Source organism: Eulemur rufifrons, chromosome 20, assembly GCF_041146395.1.
Source record: "Eulemur rufifrons isolate Redbay chromosome 20, OSU_ERuf_1, whole genome shotgun sequence".
NCBI classification, from domain to species: Eukaryota; Metazoa; Chordata; class Mammalia; order Primates; family Lemuridae; genus Eulemur; species Eulemur rufifrons.
Window position 1 is genome coordinate 20633992 of NC_091002.1, and position 25205 is coordinate 20659196.

General features: G+C 56.6%; 1 protein-coding gene across 1 annotated transcript in view; it reads left to right on the forward strand.

Moving 5' to 3' along the window:
- The window catches only part of TGM2 (transglutaminase 2), a 31993-nt gene that overhangs the window by 4760 nt on the left and 2028 nt on the right, over positions 1-25205 (forward strand). Inside the window, exons 3-12 of the mRNA XM_069495722.1 lie at positions 3655-3903; positions 7054-7172; positions 9491-9619; positions 10673-10850; positions 14418-14553; positions 15188-15291; positions 16805-17047; positions 18875-19153; positions 23343-23503; positions 24396-24532. Coding sequence (XP_069351823.1) covers positions 3655-3903; positions 7054-7172; positions 9491-9619; positions 10673-10850; positions 14418-14553; positions 15188-15291; positions 16805-17047; positions 18875-19153; positions 23343-23503; positions 24396-24532 — 1735 coding nt within the window. The remainder of the gene's footprint in view (positions 1-3654; positions 3904-7053; positions 7173-9490; positions 9620-10672; positions 10851-14417; positions 14554-15187; positions 15292-16804; positions 17048-18874; positions 19154-23342; positions 23504-24395; positions 24533-25205) is intronic.

Genomic DNA, 25205 nt, shown 5'->3' on the forward strand with positions numbered 1-25205 from the left:
TGAGGCTTCCGAGGGCAGAGAGAGCAGCAAGCAGGAGCTGCAGCCGCCCGGCTCGGCCCGTATCTACCTGGAAGTCCATTGGATGAGGCTTATCACGGAGCCTGCAGGCTGCCCACAGAGATCCATCCCTTTCCTCCCTGCCCCTCCCCTGCTGGCAGAGACACATCCGCTACCCAGGGGCACCCTCCCACGCACACCGGCACCCTTAGGGCCCTTTCTAACAGAGCCCAGGGGCCCCCAGAAGTCTCTGATCTTCTAGCCTCAGTTTCCCCCTCTGTAAAGTGGAAGGTTGGGGTGCATGGCAATTAAGGGCTGGGTGTGGTGCCCTGAGAAGAGTCAGGCTTGGGAGCGTGAAAATCACAGCATCTACGGAGCACCTACTGAGCGTGTGCTTGTCCTGAATCCTCCCAGCCTGGAAGCATAAAGGGCCCCCATTTTGCAGATGAGAAAACTGAGGCCCAGTTAGGGACACAGCGGGCTTCAGATCCTGCCCCCAGAGCTGAGGCTTTTTGTCACTGTGACCCCACAGCAGGCACCTTTACCTATCCATCTCCAGAGCCCGCTAGGCCTCACCTGGCCCCTCTGTGAAACGGAATGGTAGACGAGCGCTGCTCGGGCAGCCTGTGATTTCCACCTTCTTTTTTCTTCTTTCATTCTCGAGACATCCCCTTTCTTCTTTCTCCTTCTCCATTTGTCTGGGCAGTTTAGTGTTAGGTAATTAGAGCCCCAAGTTCAAGGTTGGGTTAGGGGAAACTGACCCTCCCACCCCAGCAACTAATCTCTGTTCTCCAGTCTCCACCGACTTATCTCCAACCGTAGCTGACCTGCCCCGGTCATTTCCGCAGCCCCTGTGGGCAGCCATGGAGGGGCCTGTATCTCTGGGTACACACGGCTTCCCTGTCCAAGCCAACGACACCTTCCTGGGGCTGGAGAAGCCTGAGGGACAATTCCAGGAAGCCAGGCCCATCTGGGTCAGCGGCTAGCCAGCGCCTGGCCCGGGCACCCTGCTCCTGTGTGGGAACATTCTATCTTGCGATGGGAAACTGAGGCCCAGAGCGGAAAGAGAGCTGGCTAAGGTCACTCAGCGAATGGAGTGTGCGGCCTGGCCCCACACGTGCCCCGGTGCTGTGCATTTTCAGCCGGACAGTGCGAGGCCTGGCAGATCCTGTTCCGAGGTACAGACCACACTGGACAAACTCATCCTTGCTATGGGAATAAAGGGGGTGCCGGGGTTTGGGGGGTTTGGAGGCAGGAGTGGGAGTGAGGTCGGCCTGAAGGAGTGGAAAGCACCCTTCTGAGGCTAACAGAAGCCTTTACTCTGGAAGGTTCCCCTCGCCTACCCCTGCTCAGCCCCACCACCATGATCTGGGACAGTGGCCAGGACCCCTTGGGTCCCCAGAGTCATTTGGGCCCAGAGTGGTCCCTATGGTGCCCCTGGCCCCTCATAGAGGACTGTATAGAACCACAGCCAAGGAATGCAAAGCCAGCCTATGCGAGCAGTGGTGGGACCACGGGACAGCCTGTCCTCCCACCCTCCAGGTCTCCTGGGAAGAAAGGTGTGTGTGTGTGTGTGTGTGTGTGTGTAAGTGTGTGCATGGCTGTCCCAAGACAGAGTCAGGGAAATGCGCTTCCTGACCTGTCCCCGAGGGTGGTATGTCAACAGCAATGGTGGCTATGGGACTTGGCCCAGTTACCACAGTGACCAGATCATTGATCATCCAAGCAGGCACATTTCTGAGGATGACAGTGGCGCCATTAATAATTATGCTGGGACCACAGGCGTGAACGGAGGCTGTCCTGAGCAAACTGACGTGTGGCCACCCCAACTCTGCCCCGCCCAGCCCCAGCCTCCCCATCTGTGAAGTTACTCAGTTGAACTAGACCATCTCTGCATGCCACTCCAGCCCTCGAAATCTGTCACTTGGCCTAAGAATTCAGATTGTTAATGGTCCTTTCTGATGACCCTGAGGACAGCTCACTGCATAATTACCGTGCACTAGTCACTGTTCTCAATGCTTTCTATGAACTCTTTCACTGAACCCGCTAAACAGTGCGAGGAGGCCTTGGCGACAACAATCAACAGTAATAACTATTATTTACTGAGCACTTACTATATGCCAGGCACCTTGTGCTACGTACACTTTACTATGTTTCATCTTCTTTAAGCTTCCCGACAGCCTTATAAGGAGATACTGAGATTGTCCCCATTTTACAGATGAGGAAAGTGTGGCAAGAATCAGAGAAGCTAAATAACGTGTCTAAGGTCCCAGAGTCAATTTCAAACCTGGAATTGGACCTTGTAAGCCTGTTTTCTTCTTTGATGAGAAAACTGCAAATCCGAGAGGCCTGGTGACATGACTCCGGCCACACAGTGCTCAGTAGAGGCAGGGAGCCAGACTCAGGGGGGCTCTCGGACCCCAAGGCTGCCAGCTGCTCCCCCAGTGCCAGCTCTGGGAGGTGGGAAGCGTTCAGAGGCTTCCAGTTGGCTCCTGGCACCTGGACGGGGCCCCGGAGGCCTGTGGCATGCCCATTAGTTCATGGCTATATTTGGGCCGAGTGCGGGTGGGGCTGGCAGGCAGGGAGGTGGAGGCTGGGTGCTGGGAGGGAGCCCCTTAGTGAGCAGGCCCCAATATTGCCAGCTGTGGGTGGGCAGAGCTGCAGGGAGGGAGACGGAAGAATAAAAATAAACCCTCCCGGGCAGCTGCCCAGCAGGCAGAGAACGTTCTCTGTTCCTCCTCTCCACCGCCATGTCCAGAAAGTGACCAGCCCCTCCACACCCTTCCCGTGACTCAGACCTGCCTGCGTGGGCTCGGCCCTCCCCCTCTCTGTGAAAAAGCAGCCGCATTTGAGACGGTCTCTCCACCTCGCTGCGCCTTTGAGAACCCCAAAGGCGTGGAGCATCCTCTTGGGGAGCCACAAGACCTGGGCTCAGCTGCTAACTTTGCCACAGTCTCCTAGGATGTCCTTGGGAGACTCCCTTGTCCCTGAGCCTCAGTTTTCTCACCTGTACAAGGGGTCTCTTAGGAAGCAGGTGCTTCTTAATGTGTAAAAGGCTGTTGGGAGGTGAGGGGCAGTTATGACCAGCTTCTCAGAGCAGCCTGTGGGGTGGCGGGGAGGGGACCTTGCGGAGACAGACACCTAGAGGCTGCATGGGCCAGGGCGAGCCTACAGCAAGGGGCTCTCAGAGGACCACGGTCCCATCCTGCTCAGAGCGTGGGCTGCAGGACGCTGGCAGGTAAAGGATCGGGGCAGACGAGGAGGGCTCCTGGAGAGCGTCTTGCTTGGTTCCTGTCTGGACCACGGACAGGCCGGCTGATCCCAGAGCAAGGGAGGGTCACGTCCAAAGTCGTGTCAGCACAGAGCAGCGCGACTGAGACTCTGCCCCAGGCAGGTCCCCATCTGTGGGAGGAATCTATCCGACTGAGGACCTACTGTGCACTTGTGGCTTTTCATTCATTCCCACAAAACCACCCCGCGAGGTTGGGGTTCTGATCCCCACCTTACAGATGAGAAAACCGAGGCCTGGGAGGTGAAACTTCTTGCCAACCTTCTTACAATGGTTAGTGTGGCTGAGGCCTGGAGCCCAGGCCACGGGGCCCCAGGTGGGTGCCCTGCCCACCCCTGGTTCATGGCTGCTGCCTCCTGCCTGCGCAGGTCCAGACCCCAGAGAGGAGGCCGGGACCCGGGCCCGCTTCCGGCTGAAGGATGCTAATGCTGTGGACGAGGCTGGCTGGACGGCCTCCGTGGTGGACCAGGAGGACAATGTCCTCTCGCTGCAGATCAAGGCCCTGGCCAACGCCCCCATCGGCCTGTACCGCCTCGACCTGGACGTCTCCAGCGGCACCCAGGGCTCCGGCTTTCAGCTGGGCTACTTCATCCTGCTCTACAATCCCTGGTGCCCAGGTGAGCCACACTCCAGCCACGGGCGGGGTGGGGACGGGCAGGGCTGGACCCACCCGTGGAGACCGCTGGGCGGAGGGGGGAAGGAATGGGGCAGGAGAGTCATCGAAGTGGGCTGAGCGAGGCCACGTGCAGCAGCTCCAGCCTCACAAAACCCTCTCGACACGAGTAGTCGTCCCACTGATAGACCAGGAGACAGACCCGCAGAAGCAAAAGGACTTGCCCAAGGCCACGCATCTACCACGGGTTTCACTCCGTGTCGGAGGTCACCGCACTGCCACCCGGGGAGCGGCAGCGTCTTGGTTTCAAAAGCCTCGCGTCAGGAGTGGGGTGCTCGGCTGACGCCCAGCCCCGCGTCCTGGTTCTGATTCCGGTTCCTGGGGCCCAGTTCCCCAGACTGGTTTGGGGAAGGGAAACTGAGGGAGGTAGGGGGTGGCCAGGAGAGGTGAGGAGGAGCTGTTACCTAACTGTCCCCTTAGACACTATCTCAATCGTTCCTCTCCACAATCCCGAGGGGGAGATGTCAGCGTTCCCGTTTTGCAGACAGGAAAGGGAGGCTCAGAGAGGTCAAGTGGCTTTTGGAACCTCTTTCAATAGTAAGTGGATGATGCTGGATGGAACTGGAAAGTCCGAGAGGAAAGCTGGGAAAAAACTGAAATTGACACGAGTAGGAAGAAGGAGGCAGGGGCTGCCAGGCCCCTCCCTGGGCCTCAGTTTCCCCATCTGACTAACAAGGCAGTCAGATCTGACAATCTGTTTCCTTCCTGCTCTGACTTAACAAAGCAGGGAGAGAAGCTCCTGCCTGGGAGTGGACTGTTCCACTTCAAAGGGGCAGAAACTCTGGCCTCCTGGCTGTTAGACAGATGCTTTCTTACTGGGCCACTGCTTTAGTTTTTCATCTCTGTTTTGAGGCATTTTATAACATACTTGAGGTGAAAGCTTTTTTTATTTTCTCCTTTATATATTTTGGCTTTTATTTCTAAATTTTTGAGACAGAGTCTTACTCTGTCACCCCAGCTAGAGCACAGTGATGTCATCGTAGCTCACAGCAACCTCAAACTCCTGAGCTCAAGCGATCCTCCTGCCTCAGCCTCCCGAGTAGCTGGGGCTACAGACATGTGCCATGATCCCCAGCTTATTTTTCTATTTTTTAGTAGAGACAGGGTCTCGCTCTTGCTCTGGCTGGTCTCAAACTCCTGGGTTCAAGCCATCCTCCCACCTCTGCCTCCCAGAGTGAGGATTACAAGTGTGAGCCACGGCGCCCGGCCTATTTCTAATGGTAACAGTGAGACACGGGAACATCCTCTGTAGAAAAGCTTCAAGCGCTACCAAGAAACAGCCTCCCCCCTTGGGGGGCGCTACTGTGGCTGTCCTGGGGGCTCATCTCCTTAGGTTCATCTGTACGTGCCTGGAGAAATCGCTGTATTTTCTGGGTCTCTCTCTCAAACGTAAAATGATCCCACAGTGTACATCAACCTGCTACTTGGTTTCTTCCCCCTACGGTACATCGGGGGTGGGGAGCGGGGCGCGGTGGGGGGACCTGCGCGCTCTGGTGTGCCCACATCTGCTCATTCTTTCTAAGAGCCTGGAGCGCCTTGTACCTTGCCCCTCAACGAGCACCCTTGCGCACGTGTCCTATAGCCACATGGAATGATTTCTTGGGATAGAAGTGGCCCTGCTGGACCTTGCCATATGTTTGTGTTGAATTTTAGTCAGTCTGCAGAGGCTGCGACTAGGCGGCAGCTCTGCCCATAGAGCAGAAACATGCCGGCGTCCCCACCCTAGACGACCGGACACTGCAGGGTTTCAGAGTTCATGGCACCGGGGGACGGGGAGCGAGGTTCTGGGGGGCTGTCCCTCTTGTTCCTGCTCTGCCTCGCCTGCGGGGTGGGGTGGCAGTCAGCCAAGCAGTACAGTGACTAAAGTGACCCACATCCCGGGGCGGGAGCCTTAAGAAGGCGAGGAGGCAGCTGGTGGGGCAGGAAGTTGGGCTGGGGGCGCAGGGGCAGGAAATCCCTCTGATGGGCGGGAAAAGGGCCGGTCTGCCTGGAAAACAGGACATTCGTGTCCTTGCCTTCCAAGATGCGTGTGACTGAGTGCCAGTCCCCACCTTTACCAGACGGAGACCCGAGCTGGGGACGTCACGGGCCTGGCTCCCTGAGCTGGAGACGGGAATGATTCAGCCAGCGCTGACACTCACATTCTGATGGGGAAACGCCGTGGGCTGGGTTTTTCTTTCTCTTTCGTTCGTTGTCCCACGCGACCGACTGATGCAGAGTCATTATGGTTCATTGACTTGGAGGGGAATTTTTATCGCAGTTTCCGGAGCCAAAGAGCAGGATACACAAGAGATTCGGCCACTTTCCCATCTACCTTCCCGGCTGCAATAGAAGTGGGGGTTGCTGGTCGCTGCAGATGGGCCAGATGGAGCCCAGGGCCGGGGGGCTGACCTCTCTGTTAGGCCCAGGAGACACAGTGCCCGCGGCCTCAGATACCTTTGTGGGCTCACAAACATGTTTTCATTTCTTTCTCCTGAGCCACAACAACTCTTTCTTAGCCTCCCCCGGGCACTGAACTCTCTCCACCTTGAACCATGCCCCTTCCTCACGCTGGCTCAGGGCTTTAGTTTCCAAAGTGCCTTTCAGATCTGTGATCCCATTTTGCTCTTGGACTAACACAGTGAGAGGTGTTGAGGTGGGCAAAGAAGGCAGAGTGACCCTCCCAGGGTCACACAGCAAGTGAGCTTCAGGGGCAGGGGTTTCCTGACTCCTGGTCCAGTGCTCTTCTGTCTCTTGTTTTGGCATCAGTTTTCCCAGGTGTAAAATATTCTTGAGCCTCAGTTTTCCCATCTTTAAAATGGGGCTTTCAAAGGTCCCTTTCTCACAGGGCTCTTGGAGGGATTAAGTGAATTAATACATGTCATACGTTTATCACAGGTCCTGGCATGTGTCGAGTGTTGGGTAAATGGCAGCCTTTGTTGTCACTGATCAGTCACACCGTATCTCCTTGGCATGGGATTGTTAGTTCGTGATTAGCGTTTCTGATTAGAAGGTTAAAGGACCGAGATGCCGGCTTGGCCTGGGGAGCTGCACCCTGACTGTCGTGTCGGCCTCCCCAGACGCAGAGCTGAGGCCCCTTTCTTCCCGCCCACAGAGGACGCCGTGTACCTGGAGTCGGAGGAGCAGCGGCAGGAGTATGTCCTCAACCAGCAGGGCTTCATCTACCAGGGCTCGTCCAGGTTCATCAACAGCGTACCTTGGAACTTTGGACAGGTAGGGTGCACCCTGTCCCCCGCCTCCATCTCAGCCCTTCTGTGTGCTGGGCCGTGTGCCTGAGGCCTCCAAATCTGCATTTGAATCCTGTTTCTCAGTATACTATTGTGTTACCCGGGGCATAGCATTTCATTACCCTGAGCCCCAGTGTCCTCATCTGTAAAATGGGCACAATAATCTCTATCTTGCAAGGTGATGACCTATGAAGACAGCAAAGGTTATCTCCTTGACTATAAACTCTGTATGGGAGTGGGATGTGTCTGTCTTTTTTCACTTGTAGCTCCAGAGCCTGCTGTGTCAGACGCACAGAAGGTGCTCAAAACATCTGTAGAATGAATGGGTGTAAAAAGTTCTGTAGAAGACATTTATGGGTTTTCTGCCCAGCACTCACGCCTCCTTGTTGTGATAACAGAACTGCTATTTTGGGGAGCCCCTCCCCACATCTGTTCCATGCCCTTTATCTTCCCCTCTATCTTCAGAGGGTGATGTAGGCTTGTGGCTTAGGCTGAGCCAGCTAATGTGGTCAAATACTGGGGAGAATAATTGCAAAAATATCTCCCCAGTAACCCTGTAGCCTGGTGTGGGATGTGAGTGAAATGGTGGTGGCCGGCCGCGGGGGCTCACACCTGTAATCCTAGCACTCTGGGAGGCAGAGGAGGGAGGATTGTTTGAGCACAGGAGTTCGAGACCAGCCAAAGCAAGAGCGAGACCCCGTCTTTACTAAAAATAGAAAAAATTAGCGCGGTGTGGTGCCGCATGCCTGTAGTCCCAAGCTACTCTGGAGGTTGAGGCAGGAGGATTGCTTGAGCCCAGGAGTTTGAGGTTGCTGTGAGCTAGACTGACGCCACAGCACTCTAGCCCAGGTGACAGAGTGAGACTCTGTCTCAAAAAAAAAAAAAAAAAGAGAGCGAGAGAAAGAAATGGTACTATGGCTGTGATGGACAAAATACACCAGAAAATGCATTGGCTCTTATTTCTCAGGGCTTTTTATTCTCTCTTGAGAAGTAGAACAAAACCTTGTTCTTCCTTTTATTGCCTGAGTCCCTGTTTTGTATCTAGGCTTGTGCTGGGCTGTGGGATGTGCCCCTCACAAAACTTCTAGACATGATCACAATCCAGGAAGATGAGACTCAGAGGAAGGAAGGAGTAATATCCCATGGGATCAGGGAGGACTTCTTGAAGTAGGGAACATTTGGGCTGGGCTTTGAAGAACAAGTAGGAGTTTGCCGTGGAAGGAGGTGGGTGCACCATATGCTATGCAAAGGAGCTGCACAAGTGAAAGCTCAGAGGTGGGAAAGTTTTTGTTGCAGCTGAGAAGTCTGTTGTAGCTTGGGGAGTACTTTGTGTGTGAAGGAGCCCCCGGAGATGAGGTGGGAGAAGCCAGCAGTGTCCAGGTTGTGAACATCAGGCTGATGCCGTCGGGAGCCACAAGCGGGTCAGACCCTGTTGTGCAGCTTGGAGAGAGACCCGTGACGAGGCCTGGTCTGGGGAAGGACCGCAGAGATGGGGCCCAGGGGCAGACAGCAGAGTCCCTGGAGACGTCAGATGGGTGGTCCAATGGAAGATGAAGAGAAGGGGGTCCTGCTTTGGATAGAGATAACGTTTGAATTGCAAGGGTGAGAAGGCGTGAGCCACGCAGAGAGTGGCAGGAAGCGCATTCCCAGCAGGTGAAATAGTGCAAAGGCCCTGAGGCAGTGAGCCTGGGGCAGAGTGAGTGTGGGTGACACTGGCCAGACATGAGGTCAAAGAGGGGGCTGGGTGCAGATCGTGAGGGGCTTGCAGGCCTGGGGAGAAGATTTTCCTCTGGCTGCAGTTGAAACGGAGGAGTGGGGGCACTGGATTTATGTCTTTATGACCTGTTCCCACAGAGCAGCGTGGGTGGGCGGGGTCGGGGGAAGGAGGGCTCCGTGGGGTGAGTCAGGCCTTAGGGGAACAGGGAGAGTTGGCTGAGCAGAGCCGGGAAAGGGGAAGTGGCAGGGCCTGAGGTGGCTCTGAGGGGAAGGGAACCCCAGGGACATTGGGCCCCCCACTCTGTGCTCCACCCAGATTCCCAGGTCCCCGCAGCCGGGCCCTGGATACAGATGGACCTCCTGCCCCCACTTCACACACTCACAGCCCACCCGGGTGTGGTCCCACCCCACTCCATCGTGGGCCAGGGGACGCTGGCATCACAGAGGTGCGGCAGACCCAGCAGAGTCCCCCAGTCTGCTGTGTGAGACAGCAGGGAAGGCCTGAGGCTGCCAGGGGCTTCAGGGCAAGCTTCCTGGAGGAGGTGGCTTCTCAGCCCCCTCTTTCTCCTCTTGTTTCCTCTGACACAGTTTGAAGACGGGATCCTGGACATCTGCCTGGCGCTCTTGGATGTCAACCCCAAGTTCCTGAGGAATGCCGGCCAGGACTGCTCCAGCCGCAGCAGCCCCGTCTACGTGGCCCGGGTGGTGAGCGCCATGGTGAGTGAGGGGCGGGGCCCACCCAGGATCGGGGCCCAGAGTGGGCTCCAGCAGGCTCCTCCCTCCCAATGGTGACACAGGCCACACGATGTGCTGGACGCAGTAGGGGGACCCAGAGGTAAGTCTCAGTGCAGAGAGCTTGTATTTGGAAAGACAAGATTACACAAATGAGGGCCATGCCCATGCGTTCCCCAAAGCAATTCATTTACTCATTGCTTCAGCAAATATTTGCCGTGTGCACCTATGTCCTAGGCACAGGGGATACTGCTGAATACAAGTCTCCTAGGGCCCCTAGCTTACGTTCCACTGGGTGGGTGAGGGGAGGTAGACAGTCACCAGAGCATCCCGTGAGCGAGCGCGCAAGCATGCACCACAGTGCATGCGCAGAGGAGCCCAGCTGTGCAAGGGTGTCTGACGTAGTGAGGGGCTGGGGCTCCCTAAGGTGGTGATCGGGAGGGGGTGCATTCCAGGCAGAGGACACAGCCGTGCCGAGGCCTGGAGGAGGGACGGCTTTGGCAGGTCTGAGGAGAGGGAGGCCAGTGTGTGTGGAGCCGGGCGAGCGCGGGGCCTTGCGTGGGAGGAGCTGCAGGGTGGGCAGGGACTGACCGCAGGGGCCCTCGTGGGCCACGGGCAGGAGGCCAGACTTGATTCTTGAGGAAATGGGAATTTGGGGGGGACAGTGCAATCTGGGCAGGGGCCAGAGCAGGTCACTGTAAAACTCAGATCACTGTCAAACGCCGTGTCACTCCCCAGCAACCGCATGCTCACGGGACACAGTCACATCTCCGGCATCATGTTCTGACCTTGACCCCTCCCCGCCTCGTGTCTGCCCACACCCCATCTCTCTCCTGCACCCCGGGCTCCAGCCCCCACCGTCTCCAGCACGCCACAGTCTGTCACATGGGGGCACCTCTCTGCCTGCTGTCCCCTTCCCTGGAGCTCCCTCCCTGGCCTTCGCCCCCTGCTGTGCTTGGGCTCATCCTGGCACAGCCATCACAGAGAGCCGGCACCCTCCCCCTCCCCTCAGTCCCTACGATGCCCCGCTGGTTGCAGGTCAACTGCAACGATGACCAGGGCGTGCTGCTGGGACGCTGGGACAATGACTATAAGGATGGCGTCAGCCCCACGTCCTGGCTGGGCAGTGTGGACATCCTGCGGCGCTGGAAGAACTCCGGCTACAACCCTGTCAAGTACGGCCAGTGCTGGGTCTTCGCCTCCGTGGCCTGCACAGGTGAGCTACGCGCTGGGGTGTGGGGTGTGGGAATCAGGACACGCCAGGTCTGGTCCTGCCTCTGCCATCAACGCTATCAGTGCACTGTGTGGCCTGGAGCCTGTGGCCACCCTCTCTGGTCGTTTTTCCAACAGCTGCCCCCAGGGTGGTTGTTAGGATGGAGGGATACTGTTTGGGAGACAGCACGTGCTCAGGGCTGAGCACACGCACTCTGGAGCCAGGCACACCTGAGTTAAAAATGCCCACTCCCCCACTCACTTGCTCCGTGACCTTGAGCAGATGACCTCTCTCCCAATCTCAGTTTCCACATCCGTAAAATGGAGACAACCACGGGACCGACCTCCTGCACACAGCTGCCCAGCACAGAACCCGGCCCAGACAATAACTGCAATAGCATCAGTGTCAAGAGAGAGCACATTCTAAAACAGAGAGGGGGAAAGATGAAAAAAAAATAATAATTTAAAACCAGAACAGGAAAAATAAATCTTAAAAAAAAAAAAATCTTAAAGCTGTAAGCCCAGCAAACGTTGACAATTGCTCCCGGGTTGACAGTGGTGCTGATGAGAATGGATTAGCGTCACGTACAGATTCCGAACAGACTCTGGAGTCAAGGCCTGAGTTCACTTCCTAGCTCTGCTTCTTACCAGCTGTGTGTCCTTGGGTAAATCACTTAACCTCTCTGAGCCACAGTTCTGTCATCAGTGAAATGGGCATGATAATGGTCCCTTTGTGCCGGGACGGTTGTGAGGATTAAATGAGCTAATACGTGTGTGTGAGGTGCTTGAAATGATTTCAGGTGCATAACAGCAAATACTTATATGTGATGCTATTTATTACTGTTATTATTATTAATTACTAGGCTCGGGAAATCTGAGAGGCTGATCTGGGGTTCTCAGCTTCCCTGACTCCAAAGCCAGTGCCGAGGCCTAGAGAAGCTTCCCTGGAGATCCCCCAGCCTGTTCTCACACTGCCAGGCTGGGCAGGGCAGCCCGGCTCACGTTCTCAGCTCAGCTGTCCTGTTCCTCCCCACCACCCGCCTCTCTGCCTGTGACTCTCTGTTCCCTTGTGACCGCTGAATTCCCCTTCCAGGGAATAGGGTCCCCTACTCTGGACCCCTTCCCTCTGACAGGCCTAAACCACGTCTTGTCAGAGAACCCCATGGATTTTCCCAGAGAATCCCCACAATCTGTGGCCTGGGTCCCCAGGCTCACCTGCAGAAGCCTTTATCACCCTGGGCTGTGGCCACCTGAAGGTTTAGCAGCAGCTCCTGCCCTCGACTGTCCTCCCACAGGGCCTGGGCTGTGTCCTGGTCCCTGCAGCCTCTTCCCGGGCCGTGAGTGATGGAGCCAGGAAAAAGCGTGGTCCGATAAAGGACCATCCGACACCTGGGCCTGGTAGCATTTAGGCAGAGCCGAATGGTGACCTGGTCCGGGGGCTCTGGAGCCGGCCTGTCGGGGTTGGAATCCCAGCTCTGCCTCCAGCCCCTGGATGGTCTTGGGCAAGAGAATAGATGTCTCCAAATCTCAGTTTCTTCACCTGTAAGATGGAGACTGTGGTGACTGACCTGACTCCCAGGGAGCGCTTAGGACCAGGGAGGTGTCATTGGCACACCCGGCTTAGCTCAGGCGTGGGTTAGGGGTTTCCAGGGGGAGCTGGGATTCCAGCACCCTCAGCCTGATCCCTGGGGATTTCCTCAATGCCCGTGAGTCAGCCAACAGGGACTGGACGTGATCTGCAGGGACGGGCACCGTGACACACTTTGCTGTTCCTGAGTGCCTCTCAGTGCTTGCTCTGGGCACCGGGCAGACGGGACCTGCCCACACCCGTGGCCTCTGAATCATCACAGCATCCCCGCAGGCCGCTATTATTAGCTTCTCCCACTGGGGAGGAAATGGAGGCTCAGAGAGGGGAAGCGGCTTGCCCAAGGTCACACAGCTGCTAGTGATCCGCACGGCCAGGCTCTGAACCAGGTGTGCGCGGTGCTGGGGCCTCCGTTAGGCTGTGATGTGAGGCCTCCTGGGACTCCGCCCCAGGGGCGGGAGTGGCGCCTGGCTCCTTGGGCAGCAGGGACAGGCCTCCCCAGGCCTCTGGTCTGTACTCAGAGGCCTGTCTCGCAGCAGGTCGGGACCTGGGGTGGGGACACGGGAGGCAGCAGGTTTGGGCCCTGCCCAGGCCTCAAGGGCACAGGAATCAGCAGGGGGTGCAGGCGCAGCTGCTGCTGGCCGCAGTCCAGGGCCATCTGGGAAGTGCTTGCCCTGGCCGAGGGCGGGCACATGGCAAAGGTCACGTCCCCCCGCCTTTCCCCTTCCAGAAACGCAGCTTCAGTCAAACTAAAGTGAAACAGAAGCCCCACGGGTTACATTGACTAGGGCTTTTTGTTTCTCTTCACCTTTTAGATATTTATCCTGCCCTGAGAATGTGACTTTTATAACGTACATAAAAAGCGCATTTATGAAGGTGCAAAAGCTCCCATGACTCTTGGTGCAGGAGCACCCAGCGCCCCCCGGGCAGGTCCGTGCGGGCTTTCCCCCCTGCCCTGCGGGTGCTCTCAGCCCTGCAGAGCTGAGCTGGGGTGGCCAGGCCGGTGAATGGGCTGTCTCTTTTCAGCCTGCTGTGGCCACACCAGCCCCTTCCCCGCAAGCAGGGCCTCCCGACAGGGCTGAGGGCCTGTAGATGGACGTGACCTTGCACAGGGCACAGCCATGTGTACTCCTGTGCGGAGGGATGAGCAATCCCCAGCCATGCCCTGAACGCACACAGAGGCGGAACCAAAGCCCGGAGAGGTGAAGGGACTGGCCCCAGGTCACACGGTGGAAGTCGCCGGATCTCCTGCCCTCTGTCCCCGCTCCAGCCTGCTCTGCTCCTAGCCTCACTCTGAATCCCTGTCTTGGGGAGATTCAGTCATTCGTGAACTCTCTCCCTCCTTCCCTCCCTCTCTCCTTCACCTGTCCCTTCATCTCCTTTGACAAAATGCCCGATACCAGGCCTGTGCTGGGCTCTGGCCCCTTGCTGTCTCCAGGGGACTGACTGAAGAACCCCTCACATGCCCAGACACTAGCAGTGATGATTGATCCCGGTTGTGCTGTGAGCGCACATGGGATGACCGGAACCTGGCAGGGTTCCGGCAGAGTCCCTTCCAGGCAGAGGGAACAGCACATGCCAGCGCCCTGAGGCTGGCGGGAGCATGGAGTGTGAAGGCCAGTGCGTCTAGAGCAGAGTGAGCAAGGAGGTGGTCAGGCACCAGGCCCTGCAGGGCCAAGGGCCACAGCCAGGGCTCTGGCCTTGACCTCAGGGGCTGTGGGGAGCCATGGAAGGTTTGTCAGAGGAGGGTTGATGTCAGATTTGCCTGTTAGAGTCTCCTTCTGGCAGCTGTGACGTGAGGGGGACAGAGTGGACATGCGGTGACCAGCAAGGGGGGCACCATTGTCCAGGCAAGGGAGGCTAGCCCACACCCTCACCACCTGGACAGTGGGTACAGCGCTCCCTAGGGTACAGACGGGCATGGGGAGCCCCAGAGCCCCAGGGCCTTAGCTCATCCCCAACCCCTCTTTCCACACCCCCACACAGTGCTGCGGTGCCTCGGTGTCCCCACCCGAGTCGTGACCAACTATAACTCAGCCCACGACCAGAACAGCAACCTTCTCATCGAGTACTACCGCAATGAGTCCGGGGAGGTCCAGGGGAACGGGAGCGAGATGATCTGGTAAGGTGGTGCCCGGGTGAAGTCGGGGCTCAGTGAGGAGGGGCCCATGAAGAGGAAACCTGGGAAAGCTTCTTGGAGGAGGTCACATGTCAATTGAGCATTAAGAGTTGAGCAGTATTTGGACAGGCTTGGGGAGGGACAGCATGAGCAGAGGCCTAGAGGAGGGAAAGCCAGCCACATACAACCACATATATGAAGCACCGGGCAGACTCATGCTGCAAAAGTTGTCGGGAGTCCAGGATGCCAGATCCGGGAGCCCGGGCTTGATTCCGAAGGCAATGGGCTGTCATTCAAAGCTTCACAATGGGAAAGAGCTGTGCTGATGACGGTGGACCCGGACAGCTAGAGGGCGAGAGAGGAGGCAGGGGGCTGGGGTGAGGTCCAGGCGGGTGGCAACGAGGCCGGACCCAGGGCAGAGCCTGTGCACGGCTCTGAGGTGTGGGAGTGAGCGCCCGGCGACGGAGGGCGCTGCTCAGACAGGCCCACCGGAGGGAGAGCAGAGCGGGGGCAGGTGGGGACCAAACTGTGCTCAGTTTGGGACAAGAGGAGTGTGCATCTGGGGCATGCACGGGGCAGTCTGCCCGCGGGAGGGGATGATGAATGTCACCCACGTCCTGCCTCATTCCCTCCCCAGGAACTACCACTGCTGGGTGGAGTCGTGGATGACCAGACCGGACCTGGAGCAGGGCTATGAGGGCTGGCAGGCCCTGGACCCGACGCCCCAGGAGAAGAGCGAAGGTGGGCAAGCGCACCCATCACCCAGATGGGGAAACTGAGGCTTGGAGAGTTAGTGACTCGGCTGGAGAGTGGCAGAGCTAGGAGCCTAACCCCAAGACCACTGGCGGGTCCACACAAGGGTGGAGGGACCTCACTGATATTTTCATAAGACACTTTTTTTTTTTTACAATTTGAAAAGGAATTTACATGCACTGTGGAAAACAGAAACTATGGAGAAGCACAAAGAAGAAAATAAAACAGCATCTTTGTCCTCTCTCCCTAAAATAAGCATCATGAACATTCACACATAGCTTCTAGTAACTTCAAATTATATATTTGTGTGTGTGTGTGTGGCAAGGCAAAACTTGATAAAGCATTTGGACCCTTTCTCAGAATATTTTGCACAAGGTTACAAAGAAAACCAATTAATTGAAATATAGTTATAACAAGTTTAAAAAAATAAATGTATGATATACTAATACTTGCTTTTTTATGTAACACAGTCTAGTGGTGGGTGAGTTCCGTAATGCAGTGCTAGAGAACAGCATAAGTTACATTTCCCGCTACCTGGGACGACTGGAAGGTGACATGAACACATCTGTGGTTCTTATGGGTGACAAGTCGTAACTGCCCCTAAGGCTACTGTGGTTTGTTGCCTGCTTTCACAATTGAAGGAGGTGCTACCAAAGTAGAGGCAAAATAAAGATGTCCCTTTTCCCGGTTCAAGTTCATGGACCCCTGAATTCTGTTGGTAGCGCCTTGGGGGTCTGTGGACCCGAATTTAAGAACTGCGGCTGCACGTAGCCTTTTCTCCTGGCTCTGTCTACTTCTCGGTATATCATTAGCATTTCTCCATCAGATGGTTTTCTGTGATTTGAATTTCAAGTTCGTGTTACCATGTTCCATCACGTGGATGTGCTAGGCTCTGTCTACCCAGCCTCTCGTCCTCAGCGTCCAAGGCTGTGGACAGTGGGGGGTGTTTATAAACCACACTGAGCTAAACATCCATCCCCCGCGTTGGTTGAGAGGACACGTACTCCCTGGGGCCGACGCCACGCCCGGCACCGACTTCCACCCTCAGCGCGAGCCGGAAACAAGACAGATGCTCTCCCTCCTAACACGCTGTCTGCTCTCTGACTCCATCCTTCCCTTGGGGTGCCTCGGGCTACGTTCCTACTTTATCAAATACTTGCCTTTAGCAGATGCTAAGAGCTTTACATCCGTAACTCATGAATCCTCTTTAGGTAGGTTCCAGTATGATCCCCACACGAATCTGCAGCTTGGAGAAGTGAATGACTGGCCCAAAGTCACCCAGCTAACTAGAAGCTGAGCCGGGATCTGAACCCTAAAAGTGGCACGTCAGAGTCCTGTTCACCCTATGGTGCCCTCTTAGACAAGGAGGCCCTGAGTCAAAAGGCTGCGTGGTCTCGAGGATTTTTGCTACGTGTGGTTAAACTGTGGAGGGTTTTGGAGGACGGCACCCTCTCCCTCGGTCCAGACCCATCTATCGCTCCCTCTTCTTACCCCTGACCAGGGACATACTGCTGTGGCCCAGTTTCGGTTCGCGCCATCAAGGAGGGCGACCTGAAGACCAAGTACGATGCACCTTTTGTCTTTGCCGAGGTCAACGCGGAAGTGGTGGACTGGATCCTCCAGGAAGACGGGACCATGCACAAGTCCATCAACCGTTCCACAGTCGTGGGGCAGAATATCAGTACCAAGGGCCTGGGCAGCGACGAGCGGGAGGACATCACCCTTAACTACAAATACCCGGAGGGTAGGTGTCCTGTCTCTCCGAGCCCTTAACATGGCCTTGCAGATAAGCATCCCATGTTAGCAGCCCAGCAGGCCTGTGTGTATACGTGTGTGTGTGTGTTTTATTTGGCAGCCTGCATCCGACAATTTAAGCAATTCCTTAGCAACAAGTGCAGTGTTAGAGGAGCATTCATTTAGGAAAAGCATTCTATATTCCACAGTAGGATTCAATTCAGTTTTTAAACCTTGCTTTTTTGGTTGGGTTGACTCTTAATAAAACTGTAGGGGGCAGCTATTATATAGGAGAGGCATGCATCGTAACAGAAAAATTGATGTCTGTGTTACCATGTTGTTTATTAACAGTATATGTCAGCAGCAGGACCTGCAACTATACACGGGCAATTCCACACTTCTTTTATTGCATTGTGTTTGTACTAGGGGGGCTTGAGAGTCCAGAGAGTCCATGGAGGGAAGTTTCCTGGGACTTTGCAGTGTTTATTTTTGTAGTATTTGACATATAGCTGGGGAAAGGAGCATGAAAGGGGATGAAGAAGGGTTGAATTAAAGAGAAATGTTAGCCAGGCATGGTGGCTCACTCCTGTAATCCCAGCACTTTGGGAGGCCGAGGTGGGAGGATCGCTTGAGGCCAGGAGTTTGAGACCAGCCTGAGCAATAGCAAGACCCCCCCCCCACCGTCTCTAAAAATAAAAAGTAAAGCAATTACCCGGGCATGACAGCATGCACCTGTAGTCCCAGCTCCTCGGGAGGCTAAGGCAGGAGGATCACCTAAGCCCAGGAGTTCAAGGCTGCAGTGAGCTATGATCATGCCACTGCACTCCAGCCAGCTGACAGAGTGTGACCCTATCTCTAAAAAAAAACTACCCAAACCCCCCAAAACAAACAAACCCCCCCCAAACCAGAGAGAGAAATGGACCAAGAGAAACTTAATGTTATGAATTCAATCAGACATAAGGATGAGACATCTTTCTGCTACTAATATTAAATCAGTAAGGGGGAAAAGGATTTGGTTTATTTTTAAAAAATGGATTTGAGCACATCCAACAGCCAACTGAATACCATAGGTATTTCCCAAGCATCTACTGTGTGCCAAGCACAGCAGGGCCCGCAGAGGGGACTAGGAAATCGTAGTCCCTGCCCTGGCCTGACTCCCACTGACTGCAGGGCTAGCTGAGGGTTGGCTATTCTATGACCATCCTCTGGCTGGAGGGATGAAACAGAAAGAAAAGATGCTCTCTCTGGCCTTTGAAAGGTCTAGAGCTAATGGTTTGGTAGAAGAAGTAGATATGTACTTAACAACACCGGGCGGGGCGGGGGAGGAATAAAAGGAGCATAGGAGAGAGGTGTATGGGATATAAACAAGGGAGCAGTCAGAGAAGGGGAGAGAAAGGATTTCAGGTAGAAGACGTCCCTGTGCAAATGCTTGGAGGTGAGAAAGTTTGCATCATATTGGTGACTGGTATGCACCAAGTGTTGTTATAGGCATTGGGTATGACATAAAGATAAGTAAAACACAGTCTTAGCTTTCAAGCAGCAAAAAGTAAGTAAGCAAGTAAGAACATAAACAACACCCTGGGGAAGGAGTGATCTGAGAAGGCTTCCTGGAGGAGGAGTCATTTGGGACTGGGTCTTGAGGGATGTATAGGAGTTCACATGTGGCAAATGCAATACTATTTCCTCCTCCTGGCACAAAAATGTAGAGAAGAGGATCCTCCAGGGATGCTCTGAGTCACCATCCAGGACTCTGAGAAGCCAGTTTGCCACATCAAAGCCCCCTGCCCAGTGACCCCTATTCCAGCTGTGATTGAGGCTTGCTTTGCTATTTCTGCAGGGTCCCCGGAGGAGAGGAGAGTCTTGATGAGGGCCAACCTCCTGAACAAACTGGAAGACAAGGAGAAGGAGGAGACAGGGGTGGACATGCGGATCCGCGTGACCCAGAGGATGAACATGGGCAGCGACTTTGACGTCTTTGCCCACATCGCCAACAACACTTCCAAGAACCACACCTGCCGCCTCCGGCTCCGTGCCCGCACTGTCAGCTACAACGGCATCATGGGGCCCGAGTGTGCCACCAAAGACCTACTGAATCTCACCCTGGAGCCCTTCTCTGGTAAGGCCCTGTGTTCTCGGAGCATTTGTTGACTCCGTGCTTAGTAGTGCACTGAGCGCTTGGCACTTGTCATTTTATCTCCCAGACACTTCCATGGCACTTACTCTGTGTCAGACCCTGTCCTAAGCACTTTATAAATATCCACCCATTTAATCCTTATAACAAAAGTGGGAGGTAGAGTCTACCATTGCCCCTGTCTTCCAGATGAAGAGCTGGAGGCACAGAGAGGTTAAGTGACTTTCCCAAGGTTGCACAGTTGGCAAGTGACAGGACTTAGATTTGAACCTGTCCTCTCAGCAGCTATCTCATCTTCATGTGACCCCTGACTGCTTTCCCTGACCCTCTGCTCCCTGCCCCCAGCTACTTCCTCTGTCTCCAGCCCCTCTCACAGCTCGGGAGCCTCCCCCACTGCCCCTTCGAGAACCTCTCCTGTGCCTCTGGATGCTCTCGGCCTCAGCGAGAGCGGCTCTCGGCCGGCGCTGGTTATAGAACTGCCTCCAGCGGCAGAGGTGTTCCGTGCCTGCACTGTGCAGTACGGTGGCCACCAACTCCACGAGGCTACTGGGCTCCTGAAATGTGGCTGGTGCAAATGCAAAACCAAAGTTTTAATTTATTCAACCTAAAGTTAGATAGCCGCATGTGGCCAGGAGCTGCCGTATTGGACAGGGCAGCTCAGAGGGCGACAGCGGGGCAGAGGGTCCAGGCCTTGCGACGGGAGTGGGGAGAAATGCTTTCCTCCCGGCCTTGGCCTTGGGCGTCTCCCTGGCGCCAGGCTGGGCGGGGACCCCGGCTCGGCAGGTCCCCGTCCCTGGGAAACGGCAGCGGCTATGGCCCCCGGCCATGGACAGACAGAGCCTTTGTTGTTCAAGCCTCTAGCTTAGTACCTGCACAGTCATATCCCCTCTGTCCCTTCTGCTGCCTGGCTTTGTCATCTTCCTAAAAACACGCCTGAGGCCCTGGGAGGGGCCGTGGCCACCGAGGTCAGAGGTTACCCGTGAGGCAAGAGCAGGGCAGGGGGTCCTGGGGCTGGGAGAGGGGCTGGGAGCTGTAGAGCGAGACACTGGCCAACCCGAGTGGTTGCGGGATCGAGTGGGACATCGTCCCTGGGCAGTGTGGCGGTGCCACCTGGGCAGAGTGTCCCTGTCAGGCACGTGGTGTCATGATCTGACAGGGAGGGCCTGTCGGGGGTGAGAGGCTGTGCACACAGTAGCTCTCGGTACCTGGGGGTCAGTGTGGTCACACCGGGGATGGATGGGGCACAGCCCAGGGTGGGCGCTTTCTGTGCCTACGAGCTCTGTCGCCCTCCCCTGTCCCCTCTCCTGGTAGTTTCTCTCCTCTGTTGCCTGTGTTGGGGGCTGGCGTGTGGGCACAGCCCTCGAGTTCCTAAGAAAGCAGGTCTGTTTCGGGCTGGGCGTTTGGGGTGTTGACAGTTACCGCCTCCTGGTTTTCCCACCTCGGGCTCACCGTGGGCACTCCTGGAGCCGCACCCCCAGGGCAGACCCCCCATCAGCGCCCAGGCAGGGCCCCCCAGCAGGGGCCAGGCCCTCGGGGGCAGGGCCTCTTGGCACCAGTGCAGGGCCCCAGCACTTACGCTGCTGAAAGGCACGTTCTGAAGCCAGGCTTCGAATCTTGCCTCTGCCCCCTTCCAAATGTGCAGCCGCGGGCAAGGCGAGCGTGCTCTGAGCCTCGAATTACACTCGTCTGCTAAATGGGGCGATGACAGGCCCCGTGTGAGGACCAAGATGTGTGCTCAGCAAAGTGCAAAATGATGCAGAGACGCGGTGCAGCCCTCACTGCTCTCGGAGCAGAAGTGCGAAGGCCTGGGGAGGCCGAGAAGCCTGTGGACCTTTCCCGAACACCGGCCGGCCGATGGCGTCAGCTCTGGGCTCAGTGGTTCCTGGGTCCCTGCCCCCTTGACGGGTGGAAAGGACCTGGCTCTTGCCTCCCCACTAGGCCCCCAGAGTCAGGGGCAGGGGTCCATCCCTACAGGTGTGTGGGTGGCCAGGACACCCCAGTTCTAGCTCCTACCATCTGCCGGCTGGCTGGGGGTCCTGGGTGTTTCTCTTCTCCATTCCAGGCTGCAAACTCCCATTTGTACAAAGGCAGGTTCATCTTTTAAGGGCCCTTCCGGCACCTTAGTGTGAGTGCGCGCCAGCCAGCTCCTCCTCGTGCTCAGAGCCACTCCCAGGGGAGAAAGTGCCTCTCCTGGAATGTGTGGCGCGAGGTGAACTCCCGGCCTGGGCCAGACATGCCAAAGCAACTTCCCCCAGGCCTCTGTGGAGTCAGCCCTCGCCTCCCAGATACCATCGGGGCGCTTGGAGCATTGTTCTGCAGTGGCTTTGGCCAAGCCTGCTGGCTTTTCTCGTCATCCTGGGGATGTGCTCCCAACAGAGGGGCCCCTCCTGCTGGGGACCCACACAGGGCATAGCCTTCAGGGAGCAGGAGTGGAGGGCAGAGGTCCTGCGCGTTGTCCTTTGGCTGGAAGGTGGAGCTGGTCCCCGATGTCCTGCTGGGACCTCCAATGCCAAGCTCAACCTGAGGCCGGCCCTCTCGCCCTCGAAGCCCCACACTTTGGCTGAGCTGCGTGCTGCTCTTTGCTGATAGCATCTGGGGGGTTTCCATGTACTGGCAGACAGGAAGCCAGGCCCAGCACAGCCCGAACGGGATCCAGCGGCCCCCGCCCGGCCCCTCGCTCTGCCGTCTCTCTCTTCCCCTTCCTGCCTCCGCCCTCCAGGTGGGTCACTGGGAGTGCAGCCCATGTGGCCTCAGTGACCATCCCCGGGGCCTTTCTAGAACAGGGCAAATTGTCTAGGGAAAGATTGAGACTGACCACACGTGTTTCTTCCTCCCAGCCAGCATCTGGCCCAAGGCCAAGGCCAAGGTCACTGGCCTGTGAGCAGTGGCCCTCCGTGGTCCAGCCCTGGCCGCCCTCCACCTCCTGGAAAAGTGCACAGCTGGAGCCGCATCCTCTGGGCTCCTAGAGGACACGGTGTTTTCCTTCTTTCCCGGAGGGCCAGTCAGAGTTTCCACTCTGCACCTCCAGGGCCCGACCTAGTAATTTTCACTCCCTTCTGTCCTTTTTGGCACAAAGGTTTAGTTTTCTTCCCCAGCTCACATCATCTGATTAGAGGTTGGAGCAGGTCCGCCCTGGGAAAGGCTAAAAGGCCAGGTGGGCCACGGCAGCGTTTGCCAAAGAGGGGGGCGTGGACCTCAGGGGTGCACAGGCAGGGCCTGAACCTTGAATCACTCAGAGAGAAAGTGACAGCAGGGCCCTGCACCAGCCCACTTGCCATTTACTGCTCCTCCTGCCTCCCACAAACAGACCCCCGATGCCCTTGGGCCTCAGCATGCTTGTCAGAAACACGGGGCTAAAAACCCCGCTTCACTGCCCTGCCCTGGGAGGGTTTGGCCCTGCTGGCTTCTTTCTCAGCCCCTTATCACCGCGTGGCTTTGCTCTGCAGTGACCTCTGGTCTTAGCTCTGCCCAGCAGGCGCCAGAAGTCTTAGGGAACAGAGAGGGGAGGGCCTCTTTCCAGGCTCACGCAGCCAGCCAGTGGCCACATGGGGCCGGGGGCCAGGTCTCCCGATCCACGCGCCCACCAGCAGAGCTGTTTCTCCATCCGCATGGTGGGGGGCACGAGGCCACCAGCCCCGTGGGGAGTAAAGGGCTCACGCCCACAGAGGCGCTCGGCAGCGAGTGCGGATCATGCCAATGGACTCTAGATCCGGGTTGACAGTTCAAATGCCTGCACGGCACATACCACCTCTGTGACCTGGGGCAATGTTATTTCACCTGTCCGAGCCTCAGTTTTCTCATCTGTAAGTTGGGTGATGACACTTCCCTGACACTTGCTCAGCTAATGCTCAGACTGCCTGATGGGTGCCTTTGCTACACAGATGTGAACTTTGGGGTCCCGGGAGGTGGAGTGTCTTGCCCAAGGTCACCAGTTAGGAGGGCAGAGGCAGCATTAGCACCCAGACCTGCGGGAGCTCAAGCACGCCCCCCCTTGCCAGCTGTCCTGCTTCCGCTCCCAGCCCCTCCCTGGGAACTCCGCAGCCAGGGCAGGTGGGGGAGGCCTGGTGTCTGCCCGGCCATTCCGCTGCTGTCTGACCTCAAGCACATCCCCTCCCACCCTGTGTGAGCGATGATCCAGCCATCACGCGTGCCCCCCTCTCTGCCCCATCTACAGAGAAGGACATTGCCTTCCGCATCCTCTACAAGAATTACGGTAACTGGCTGATGGGGTCGAACCTCATCAAGGTGCGGGGCCTCCTTGTGGACTCACATACCAACAGCTACCTGCTGGCCGAGAGGGACCTCTACCTGGAGAATCCAGAAATCAAGATCCGGGTAAGGGGTGGGCTGGGCAAGGAGTGGGGCAGGGTCCCAGGACGGCCCAGCGCTGGGGAGAGGGCAGCCCCCACCCCTGCACAGACCTGCATCCCTGCGACCACGAGACCTTAGGTGCCGCGGGGCTCCTCAAACCCTCATCACAGAAATGCATCGTGAAGCCGAAAGGATTGGGGACTGTGGCCTCTAGGAATGAATCCTATAGCATCCCAGAGTGATAGGGTCATGGAATTTAGGGATTTTAGAATCATGGGCCCTTAGAATGCTAAACCACTAAGGCTGGGCCCCTCGGCACTTGGCACTGGTAGAGCAGGAAGGGGCAGGGGACTGAAGGGCACAGACTGGAGTCTGCCTGCCTGGATTTGTACCTCGGGGGCCCTGGGCATGTTACTTCGTCCCTCTGTGCCTCAGTTGATTCATCTGTAATATGGGGTTAATACTAGCACCTGAGGGTGTTGTAAGGACTAAACAGCGGTTAGATAAATGTGAACAGCAGAGGGAGAGGTGGTGCGCACGCGTTGGACATCCTGCTAGGAGCGTGTGTGTATCAGCTCAATTCGTCCTCTTAAGAACCCTCAGCCAGGCATTTGTCTTCCATGGAGAAACCAAGGCACAGAGAGGGTAGTAACTTCCCCAGGTCACACAGTGAGGAAGGGGCCCAAATCAGCCTGGCCCTAAAGCCTGTGGTCTTTCCACTCCAGACTCTAGAACAAGGGAGGCACTTTGTGCTTCCCCTGGGCCATGTGGTCTCTCGGCTGCTCCAGGAAGGACACCCGGGCAGGCACCCCCATCTGTGCCAGAGGCAGAGCTGGGCATGGCTTTGTTCGGCAAACACGGGGCAAATACAGAGATGACCCAGCCGGCTGCTGGCATCTGCCCCGTGCTCTTCCAGGTCCTGGGAGAGCCCAAGCAGAACCGGAAGCTGGTGGCTGAGGTGTCCCTGCGGAACCCGCTCACTGTGCCCCTGCTGGACTGCACCTTCACCGTGGAGGGGGCCGGCCTGATCCGGAGGCAGAAGATCATACTGCTGTAAGTGCCGGGCGCTCCAGCCTGGGGCCCCGGGGAAGAGGGACGATGCTAAGAGCGGGTAGAGCTGCCCACAGGTGCCGAACTCCGGCCTGTAACCCCTCCTCTCTCCTCTCCCCCACACACCCACACCTGGGCTCGCTCCCAGACACCCTCAGGCCGGGGTCTCCCACATCCTTTCTCAACACCCACACATGTCAGCTGCGGCCCACGGACACATCTTCACAGACCGGAACAGTGACGCATTCAGTCGCTAAATCCGCCTCTGGACTCTTGAGTCCTCACACAGACACAGGTATCCACACGCCAAATGTCCACACTTGTGTGCGTGCACCCACACGCATGTGTGAGCGTGTCCTCATAGATGCATATGCACACAAGCACACGCTTCTCTTTTTCACTGCAATGAGACTTATATAAAGACCACTGATCACGTCTGTGCAGCTCAGCGCTCACACACGGCCACCTACGCATACCCACTTTTTTTTTTTTTAAGAGACAAGGTCTCACTCTGTTGCCTGGCTGGAGTGCAGTGGCGCAATCATAGCTCACTGCAGCCTCAAACTTCTGGGATCAAGCAACCCTCCCACCTCAGCCTCCCAAGTAGCTGGGACTACAGGAGCGAGCCACCACGCCTAGCTAATTTTGTTATTTTTTGTAGAGACAGGGTCTCGCT